The sequence below is a fragment of the Polistes canadensis genome, unplaced genomic scaffold (genome assembly GCF_001313835.1).
Source record: "Polistes canadensis isolate GaletaPanama2010 unplaced genomic scaffold, ASM131383v1 scaffold_206, whole genome shotgun sequence".
Lineage (NCBI taxonomy): Eukaryota > Metazoa > Arthropoda > Insecta > Hymenoptera > Vespidae > Polistes > Polistes canadensis.
Window position 1 is genome coordinate 170,075 of NW_014569753.1, and position 11,921 is coordinate 181,995.

General features: G+C 30.8%; 1 protein-coding gene across 1 annotated transcript in view; it reads left to right on the top strand.

The window, feature by feature from the left end:
* The window catches only part of LOC106789879 (division abnormally delayed protein), a 116,003-nt gene extending 104,353 nt beyond the window's left edge, over nt 1-11,650 (top strand). Inside the window, exons 6-8 of the mRNA XM_014754405.1 lie at nt 7,593-7,734; nt 10,185-10,383; nt 11,233-11,650. Coding sequence (XP_014609891.1) covers nt 7,593-7,734; nt 10,185-10,383; nt 11,233-11,339 — 448 coding nt within the window. The 3' untranslated portion in view covers nt 11,340-11,650. The remainder of the gene's footprint in view (nt 1-7,592; nt 7,735-10,184; nt 10,384-11,232) is intronic.
* Nucleotides 11,651-11,921: the final 271 nt, after the last annotated feature.

Sequence of the window (11,921 nt, forward strand, 5' to 3'; positions counted from 1 at the left end):
TTATATTAAATATTAATTCGTTAAAATATTATGAAAACGTATTGTCTCGTAAAATTGAATTTACAAAAAGGAAAAAATTAATATAATTATTTGAATGACTTATCAAGAAGAACGTTAATAAATCAAATTTTCTTAGAACAAAAATACATTTTTATCAATTGATTTATGAACCATTCGACGTGTTTACACAAAAATTATATACAAGATTATAATAATTTCTTATCAATTCGGTGTGAAATAAACTTAAAGTTGCTGCTGCTGCTGGGTATATCGTTTGTTTCGCAGCAAGCAACGTTGATTAATAATTCTCGTCTATCTTAAGCTGCCTACACACCGAATTTTATATTCTTATGTTAAACACACACTTATGATATTTTTGGTTTATTATATTCTTTTCTTTTTTTTTTTTTAATCATTTTTAGGACAAATTTAGGTTATCGAGATCGCTATTGGTTAATTAGGAAAGTGTCCTTAATTACCAGTTCCGATAATGGTCCCGAATATTTCCCGTTTTATTACATCGTGTCAAAGGTCGTACCGATAGCAGAACTACGACGCCGACGCAATTTGTCACTTCAAAAAGGAGGAGAGAGATAGAAAGAGTATGTATGATAGAGAGAGAGAAAGAGAGAGAGAGAGAGTGAGACCGTTTCGTACATTTTCGCACGACCTAAAAAGGAAATGCTTGGCTAATTGTCTGCCTCGCGGCTTTCATTCGTGCAATTAATACCTGCCGACACGTTTAATTGAGAACGAAGTTCTAACTTTTCGCGTGAGTTCATTTGCTTTATATGAATTATAAGCCAGCGAGAGGGAAATTTAAACCGCACGAGATGTTACTGATGCAAAATGACTATAATAGTACCATATATATACGTATATATATTGATTTATTCAACTTACGAATAGATTTTTATGTATACGGTTTATAAGTTAGCAGAAGTATCCGTACAATCTGTTTGTCAATTTTATAAATGATTAATATTTCATTTTTGGATGGAATTTTTTTTAAATTTTTATACGCAGAAACATACTTTAGGATTATTTCATTTTTTTGGAGAAATTGATACACATCAATTTTATTACCGAAGGGAGCATTGTAATTTTTATGTACATTATTATTTATTTATTTGATATTCGAAAACGTATTTCATATATTTAATGTGAATTTTATTCCTCTGCTTATGTTAAATATATTAATTAATTTAATTATTATTAAATGTTAATTGAAAATAATCATTATTTATACGTATTTCGACACGTATACATGTATATATATATACTGCGAACAAAAAGATCCTTACAGTTATAATAAACAAATTTATTTATTCATATATTTATATGTTAATAAAAAATAAAATGCACACGATTGTAAAACAGACTCTGTTCACACATCTCGAAACGCGTTAAATTAAATATTTTAATAATATTACAAAAATATACACTTTGTATATAATATATACGTTGTACCATAATTACAAAACACACATACACACACATTTATGTTGTACGTAACATATCCAAGCATCTTAAAAAAAAAAAAAGGAAAAAGAAAAAATATTCCTTCGGGTCATGTTTTAACTACCACTCGTTAAAAAGTTAAAAAAAGAAAAGAAAAACAAAATATACATACTCGACGAATTGTATCAAGATTTGTTACATATCCAAATTTCTAGTTATTCTAACGACAGAAATCTGGTCGCACTGTACGTGAGAAAAACAAAAAAATAAGTAAACGCGAACGTTTTATTATGATTCTACGATCGTTTATATTCTTCTTATATATGCACTTGCTGCTTTAAGTAAACACGATTCTAATCTTGATGATTTAAATCTCTAAAACCCAGAAGCAACCAACCAACCAACCAAGCAAGAAACAAACAAAGAAAGAAACAGAGAAACACACAGAGAGAAAGAGAAAATTACGACCAGGTGGAAGTTCACCAAAAGAATTCGATCCACTTTTGCGACATTTTATTAAAGACGAGTTTCAAAGACAAGAGAAGAAAAGAGAACGAAGGGTTTGGGGTGTGAGGGTGGGAGTTGGGGGGAGGGTGAAGAAAGAAGAACTGAAGAGAAAAGGTGGGATGGAATGGGGTGGGGTTGGGTTGTGTTGGGTTGGGTTGGTTTGGTTGGGTGTACCTTTAGTTAATGCGAACGTGCATCAGTCCCATTCAGTATGAAACTCGGCTGGTAGGTAGAATGAACAAACGTTAGACGAAGAGAGAAGAGTTAAGGGGGAGGGGGTGAGCATTGTAACGATCCCACCGGCATTAAGCTCGGCGTTCAATGTTTTGTTTCGAGCGTGTACTCGAATCATAATGGCCCAATTATTCCCTACTGTTTTTCACCTATATATCCTCTATACGTAAGTATGTATATATAATTGGGTATATATATATGTGTGTGTGTAAGTGTGCGTGTTTAGTTATATACACTAGATCGGATCCTTGAGCTTTGTTACTTTGATGTTTTCTCGTTTAACGTTCTAATTTGTTTCTTATTGTAGTGTTAAGAGGATTTGAAAGATGAATAAAAAGAGAGGGAGAAAGACGGAAAGATAAAGAGTGAAAGAGAATGAGTGAAAGAGAAAGAGAGAGAGAGAAATGATATAAACGTTTTCATTGTCTTTGATTTTTGTATAATGAAGAAATAAATAATAGAATTTGAAATAAATGTTCAAGTTATATATGTATATGATTTTATGAATTTTTAGTTAAAAATCGTACAGTTAAAATGATATATATACGGTGATAAATGACGTATATTTGATTTCATTGTCTTTCTCTCTCTCTCTCTATCTCTCTCTTTTACTATAGAATTATTTTATATTAAATTATATGAGAGAATGTATTAATATTTGTTAAAATGGAAGTAACTTGTATTAAAATACATTCTATAAAAATATGTGTACGTGCGTTTTACACGCGTAGAGAGATGATAAAATTTCAATCATTTTTTAAAGAATCGAAATAAATAATAATATAAAATGGTATACATATATTAAATATAAAAATGATATAGGATTTATAATAAATTTAAAAAAACAATGTTTGATAAAGTAACAAATATATAGATAGATTTAAATAACATATAGTTTTTTTTTTCTTTCTTCTCCACGTTTCTTTTGGATGGGAGGAGAATGGGAAATACTTTTATGTTATATTTTTTTATTACAAAGTTACGTTATATTGCATTAAATTGATATATTGTATTTATTAAAACGGAATAATTTGTTTCAAAATTTTATATTGAATTGAATGCGCACGTATAGAAATAATAAAATTTGAAATAATTAAAAACAACTAAATAAGAAAAAAAAAAAAAGAAAGATATAATAAACACGATCTGTGTATAATTTAATTTTCACGAAAAAAAAAACAAAAAACTTTCAATATACAAAACTATTCGACAAAATGTTTAAATGTAATAAAATAGAATTTTGACGAATTCCTTGACTATTATTACAAACATAGATGATGATTATTATTAACAAACAAACAAATAAACTGTATATATCGTCACGTCACGGTAGTCCCGAATGAAGAAAAAAATAAGGGTAATTTGTCTTCACTTTTTCTTTTGTCTTTCTGAAAATCAACGCCCCAATCACAGATCCTTTGATTCGTAGATTTCACCTGGATCCTTCGAAAATTCCCAAAGACCCTTTTCCAATTACAAAAGCTTCCCAGGGATGAAATGAAATTAATCACGTGGTTTCTCTTCCCCTTTTCTCTCTCTCTCTCTCTCTCTCACTTTCTTTCTTTTTATCTCATCAATATTTCCTTCGCCATCTTCTGATCATGCATCATCTTTTCTTGAAAGTTCGTATCATATATATGTATATAAATGTGTGCGTGTGTGTATATACATATATGTCTGAACATTTCGTGTAACAAATTCCTATTAAAACGAATCACTTTCAATAGTTTTATTTATGTGTAAATAAAGAGACTCAGCATCGTCTGACAAATGAATTATACACTTACGCATACACTCTGACACATAGACACATACAAATGGGCGTATATATATACGCACGTCTGCTGTCGTTTTCGCTATCTATTGAAATATTAATTCGTCTCTGCAAAGGGTCGGTCTTTCCATCACTAATATCGATTGACGCCTGACATTTCGTTTATGGCTTCCTGCGCTTATGTTTGTTTTTGTATTTTTGCATACAAAATCACATCGTTATATTATTTCGAAGAATATGAATCTTATTTTGCGTATACATACAAATAAAATAATCAATTAATTTGATTAATATTTATTTAATATTTGTCGTAATATTTTTATAACGAACAAAATTAATTGTATTAATTGTTTTATTAAAATTTATATTTACATTTATATATATATTATTCGTTGGCTTTCATTTATTTATTTAATTATTAATAAACATTTAGAGGAGTTATATTAAAACACGTAATACGAATCGATGATTGATAAATCGATCTAATAATAAATGAAACAATCAAAATAATTCATTTGTTGGATAATTCGTAATAATTCAACAATCGCATTATAGCATTAGAATTACGCGATAGTTATAAATTATTTTTCAAATTTAAAATATTAACAATTAATAAATATCTCCCCCTAATATTCACATAATATTTCAATAAATAAATTAAAATCTAAAATTATCGTAATCATTCTCTCAATATCTATTATAACTTGATGAATCATTGCGTATTCATTTTCGTGACTCGTCACTTCGTCTCAAAAACATATTATTATATTAACATTACGCGTTTATTCAATTCATCTTATTTCTAAACGTAGATTAGGATAAATTAAAGGATTAGAATTTTATTTAAAATAAAAGAAGAAGAAGAAGAAAAACTTGTAAGAAAAAAGCGTTCTTCTTTCTAAAGAAGAGAAGAACGAGAAGAAAATCAAAGACGAAGAAGAAGTAGAAAAAGAAGATAAAGAAAATGATGAAGAAGATGAAGAAGATGATGAAGAAGAAGAAGGTCGTGTATACCATGAATGGGTAGCATTGAGGAAGATTCGCGATACTACTGCAAAAGTTTCCTTCCTCTCCTCATTCCGAGCATACATATATCTTCTCCCTCAGCCTTTTTTCCTCCTCCTTTTTTCCGCCTTTTTGCTTAGAGAGAGATCAGGAAGAGAAGAGTCGGGAACTCGTTGATTAATCGACGATAAATGAGGCACCAAGCCAGAACACTACCAACACCAACATTATTACCACTACTACCAATTCCATATACCAGCAATATCACTCCTACTACCACCATTACATGCACCAATAACATCACTATCACCATCACCAACACTATCCCTACCCCTATTTCTACTTCTACAACCATACTGCAAACACTAACACCAGTACAACATACACTATCAACTTAAAGTTTGAAATCGTTCACTAATTTCCATTAAAATCTAATACACCGATAAAATTAACAACGATTTATCGTTATCATTATTATTATTATAAACTATTACCAAGTTGAATTATCTTTTACAAGATTTTCAGCATTATTTTTGTTATAATTGAAGGAAATTTTGTCGAATGAATTTTCTTATATTAAAGACAATTTTTAAACAATTTTTATAATAAACATGAAAAAATAATTCGATTAGAAATAATCGGATAATTAATTACCAGGTTGATTAGAATATATCAGAGTGTCATTAAAGATACAGACGATGTTTTTATTTGATGATTGAACAATTGAAAAATACGTGTCACTCGATCATAAAAATAATACAAAATGTAAAACATAATTCTAATTTGGTTGCTCTAAAAGCATCTAATGTTTCTTTCAAAATCACTTGTTTTTCTAAAATTAAAAGAGTAATTTGAAAATGTTAACCAATAGTATAAATAAATACTCATATGCACGTCACATATATATGTATATAAATTCCTTACACGTATTCACATATCTATAAACATACTTCTCGTATGCATAAAAATACGTGCATTTATACAGATAGGAATTACACATACTTAAGAATATATGTATGCACGTAGGAATCACAGATACGTATATACACATACATATACACGTATTCTACATAGGATACTAATAGGGTATCAGCATACATATGCATGTATACGTAAATAGGAATATACATAAGTATGATCGTATGTATTAGTGAATGCACGTTCGTGTGACTTAATGAATGACTCGACCGTTCGTTGCTCGCACGCATCGCAGATTCAAAAGTCTTGATAGGAGAATCACCACAGAGGGAATACGTTCGTTACTCTTTAAATAGCCATCAATTTTTCTTTCCAGCGTTCTATCTTTGTCTCTGTCTCTTTCTCTCTCTCTCATTCTCACACACTCTTATTTTTCTATCGACAAGAAAAGACGAGAAATTTTCTAAAATCATTTTGCATCATTTCGATCATTTTTTAACATTAAAAAAAAAAAAGTTCGTTCAATCGTCTACCGTATTAACTCGATTGATGAATTTTTATCGAATAGTTCTACGTTTTTAACACAAATTATTGTTTGAAACATTAATAATTGTATTCTTTGTTTTGTTTTGTTTTCGAATTAATTTTTATACGAGCCTGAAAAATCTTCGATTAAAACAACGAGTAATATAATTTTTCAAATGAAAATAACAATTCTGAGATTCACTTTACGTTCATCGTAAATCCTGAATATCTGTTATTGTGATTTTATTCCATGTTTTTTTTTTTTTTCGATTATAATAACATATCGCGTCGGGGTTCGTTTTGTAAATGAAAATTCTTTCGCTTTTTCTGTTTTGTTTTTTTTCCCCCTATCGAACACACATGTAACAAGTTCGACGAATGATCGGAACGCATAAACGATAAGCTGAGAGACGTGTTCCGAGAAATACACAAGTTGAGTTTTACTCTCTTTTGTTCTGAACACCCCAACGCAACACCAGAGTACAACAGAAGATTACAACGAGCAGCCAATGAATCGGAACGGCTTTTCTCGCATCGTTTTTCTTCGAACGATTCTCCATCGTTACGATTCTCATAAATACCAGCAAGCAGAGACGAAGGAAGCTTGCTTGCTTGTTTCCTTCCTTCCTTCCTTCCTTCTTTCCTTGGTTGCCTTCTTTCGACACGCGTTGTTTTATCGACTAACGTTTGAAAAGTGTCTGAATCTTTTTTTGACGGTTCGAACAAAAAAAAATGTATATCCCACTTTCTCATAAATACTATTTTCGAAAATTACTATCGGTGGGGTGAGGGTAGGGGGTAAGGGTGAGTCTTATAAAAAGTTTATACAAAAAGTAAAATGTCTGATAAGTATCCCCGGAATGATTTTTTGTTTCTGCCTAATGATGTAATAGAAAAATGTATGGAATGTAGAAAAAAAATATTTAAACTTGTAATCCGCGACAATACTCCACAAAAATCTCAATAGAAAATTTCTAACTCTGTATCATATATATATATGTACTCTAATCATATTGATGCACAATCGCAAGTTCAGCTAATCTATTTGGTAATCTATCCGATTAGCATAACGGCCTTCGTTGCCTATGAATTTCTCAAGTAGCAATAAGCATATCTGATCTATTTGAAATCTAAACTCGTCCTAATGTCACTTGATTTGTCTGTTCAGATATTCGAAGACCGTGGTCGACTCGAGTTTAAGTGCTCAGAGATACAATCCAGAATTCACAGTGACAACGGTATCGTCAACGGCTTCCTACGGCAATACGAACACCAGCGTACTCATTGACCAATTGAGGCACATTAATCAGGTGAGTCCACAAAGTGTAATTCGTCGTCGACGGTTGGTTTAGTCTTGGGCAGCCTTGCCTCGTATTAAATACGAACACACCAACGTACTCATTGACCAATTGAAGCACATTAATCAGGTGAGTCCATAAAGTGTAATTTGTCGGTCGGTTTAGCCTTGGCCAGCCTTGCTTGCCTCGGATTGAATCGTGCAGCTTACATCCTGTGTTTTCGTTATCCGTACTCGTACAGGATCGACGCCCCCCGTCAAACTCACTTTTTTCACCATACTTTTACCATCTTCCTCCTCCCCCCTTTAATCCTTGAATCTTTTCTTCTTCTTCCTCTTTTTATTAAGACTTTGTCCTCTTATAATAACTTTTTTTTATTGCTATTTTTAGGAGCGATTAATTGTTTTTACCGAGGGTAGGGTAAGGTTGCTAGGCTCATCCTTGAACCCTCTCCTTTTTATGTAAGCTTAGGACCAGCTCTAGATGTTAACTAGACTGAGTCTTGGCGTCAACGGCACACGGTATTCCTAAAAAGTGGTTCACCCATTCAAGTACTAACCGTGCCCAACGTTGCTCGACTTAGTGATCGAACGGGAACTGATGCTGTCAGGGTGGCATGACCGAATCTTTTAGAATTAAGATTTATCAATCCAAGGAATATGTTTTTTATAAGAAAGAGGTCCTGCTGTATTCTTCAAATTTTAGTTACCTTAGCTTCTAATCACACTGTGGGTTAATATGATTTATAGTTTAATCTCAAGTTCAACGTGTTCTCAATCAATTACGAATTAGTACACTAAGACTTTGTACCGTCCGTACAACTTATTTAATTATTTGAACTATTGGTTGACAACTAAGTGATCTTTACAAATCACATTTTTAATTCCAATTGTTGATAACAAAGATCAGAAATTTGATGAACGTGAAATTGTAACACTATCTGAACGATGGCGAAAGATCATCGACAAAAACGGACGGTATCTAATTAAATGAAGTTATATTTTTAAGCAAAGATTTGGAATTTTTCTTTATTTAAAATACGCAATCATTCAGTTGCCAAAACAGTATAAAATTATGCTAGAGGGACAGTATTTGCTTCGTTATTTGATATTACCGATTAATCGAAAACTTAGAATATTTTCATTTTAGCACAGATATATATATATATATCTAAAGTTGTTATAAAAACAATTCGCAATTATATAGTTTTTATATTAAACGCAATTGATCGTGATTACGCAATTAAATAGAGGACATTAAAATATCATTGAAATAAACTTGTTATTATTATTATTATTATTATTTGTAGAACGCGTATTGCATTGAAACGTTCGATGTTAAGAAGTAAAATTTGGCAAGGGTTTGCTCGTGCGTGATATAGGTGCGAAAATATTGCGTGGGTGATATCAAGCATAGGACTTTTGTCGTTAACCTCGATCGTGCTCGACAGGTGAACGGAAAAAGACAACGGACAGGTGCCAGAATTGACTGAAAGTAAAATCGAGTATGACATTTCTTAACACTGCGTTTGGCTTATACGCCAACTCACGTTAATCATCTAATCGTTAGATTAGATGTACCAACCAACTAAGCCAACCACTGTTTGGATAAGACTAGATAAATCATTAACCGTTTATGTCCTAGTTATTGTTATTATTGTTGTTGTCCTTTCGCTTTGTCCTATCGGGTTTCGATCGATCAATAATTCTAAAACGATATCACCTGTTAATTGAAGAAGATTAATGGATCTACTATGACCGGAAAATATAGATGATACCATCTAACACGTGTTACATACCTCCGATCATTTGTAATCTCAGATTTTTTTTGGATGACTATCTTTTCATTTTAGACTATCTTTAATTTTATTCGAATATTTCAATAATTTTTTTTTCTTTTTGTTTTTGAATAGAAGAATATCATTTGTTCAGATTGTAAGATTCTAAATCTATACAAACATTGAATCCACATACTATTAACAATTTAATTTAATTGAAAATCTTGTCCAGAACTATAATACTAAAATATGTATCAAAGGGAATTTGGACATATCCCTTTAATACATATTTTACTATTAACAATGTTTTTAACACAAACTGTTTGACTTACTGTTAGAGTAATTCGAAAGAAAGAGTAAGGACTGATAAAAGATCCAATCGTAAAGTTAGAAAAGAACAGTTCGATAGGAATAAATTCATATAACGCCTAACCATGAAGTTTTAAATGAAATCGTATTTCGTTTTTAGTTTTTATTCTTTTCTTTTTTTTTTTTTATTCTCCCTTTTGCGAATTCTAATCCTATTTCATAGTTAATCCGACTTTGATAAATCGCAGATCTGTTAAATTTACGGTTATATTCCCAGAGTATTTTCTGTTGATCCTTCTTTGTATACAATACATACATACACAAACATATATATACATATATATATATAGTTTTTATTGTGTTTGGAATACCACAGATAGTGCAGTCGCAGTTGGCATTGGCACCGGACGGAGGAACTCCGCTTGCTGAAGAAGCTCACGATGGTTCCGGAAGTGGTGACAGACCTGGTTGGAGGAAAAAAGGTGACACTATGGATGACGATGACGAAGATTCGACGAATGACGATAGAGATGATGAAGAAATCTCTGGATCAGGAATGGGACCCACTACGCCAGGTAATTTATTATTTATTATTATTATATTCATTTTTATCAAATCTCTTTCAAATGATATCATTTGAATTTACTTACACCCTGTTGACCTAATTAATGGACTCGGTTATATATAATATAATATATGCATAATTCTCTTTGTTGTCGTACGGTAAAAGAGATTCTCGATTGTTGATTGTTCAAATTTAAATATACAAAAATATAGTAACATCGGCAGTCATTGTTGACTATCTTATTATTTTCATTCAACGGGTTTCAATATTAAATTAATCAATTTTATCAAGCAATTACGTAGAGAAAAAAATGTCGTTACGTGTCATCCAAATTTTATCTTTTAATTATAAAATTATTTTTTCATGTTCTTTTATATATCATCATTTTTTTCAAACCTTTATAAAAATAATGATATTATTTAACAATTTATCAGTATCGATATTTACTCTAATTATGTATTTTTATTATTGGTTGTGTGTTGAGGTCACCGGTGACAACGTGTTAAATTGAAAAAGTTTCATAGAAAATAATTGATTTTTCAAATGACTTCAAAACTTACGAAGAACTTACAGGCTAATGTATGTCAACAATTTCTAAACTATTGCAAAAATCAATAACTATTTTCTTTTTAAATAAAAATAAAAAAAAACGAATCACCTTAAAAAGTCTCTCGCGAAAGAGAAGAGTAATCAATTTAAATGAAAAACAATCGTTCAATTTCGATGATTCGCACCGTGTATTAAAAAATATGAGAATTATATTAATTATTATTATTATTATTTTCTATCGATGAAAAAAAAAGAAAATTATTAATGAAAGATAATAGAAAGGAAAAAAAATATTGTTTTCGTGTTACAGATACATCGGTGAAGACCCACCAAGATACAAACTCAAAAGTAGCTTCATCGAATATGCTGATGCCATCGTTGACGTTGATCCTCGTGTTCTGCATATTAGTCGCCTAAGAAAAAAGAAAAAGAAGGAAAGAAAGAAAGAAAGAAAGAATGAATGAAAAAAAAAAGAAATAAAAATCATTTCCTGTTTCCGAAAGAAGAGCCTTCCCGATTGGTGTATCCGAACAAAACGATTTTCTCTTCCTCCTTTTCATCCTCGAGACAGTGAAATCGGTTGAGGGGGGGGGGGAAACGCGAATAAAGGACGACGTGTTGTTTAACGCGCGATAATACGCTTTTATTAAAATTTTCTTTTTGTTTTGCCCTATTCGTCCTAATCGAGGACGAATCCTAGAATGGATTGGACGAAAAAAGTAAAAAAAGTAAAAAAAGAAAGAGAAAGAGAAATTAGTGATTATTATTAGAAAATAGACACACGCGATATCTTTTCGACGAAATAATTTTATCGTTAAAGTGTCGAAGAGATAAAATAAAATAAAATAGAATAAAATAGAATAAAATAAAAACAACGTATCGTCGGTCAGTGTTAAAACTCAGGTCTCGAGGGTTATATTTAAAATAAACAATATATGACAAAAAAAGAACATAAATAAATAAATATAATAAAAAGCAAAATTAATGGAAAAACTAAAC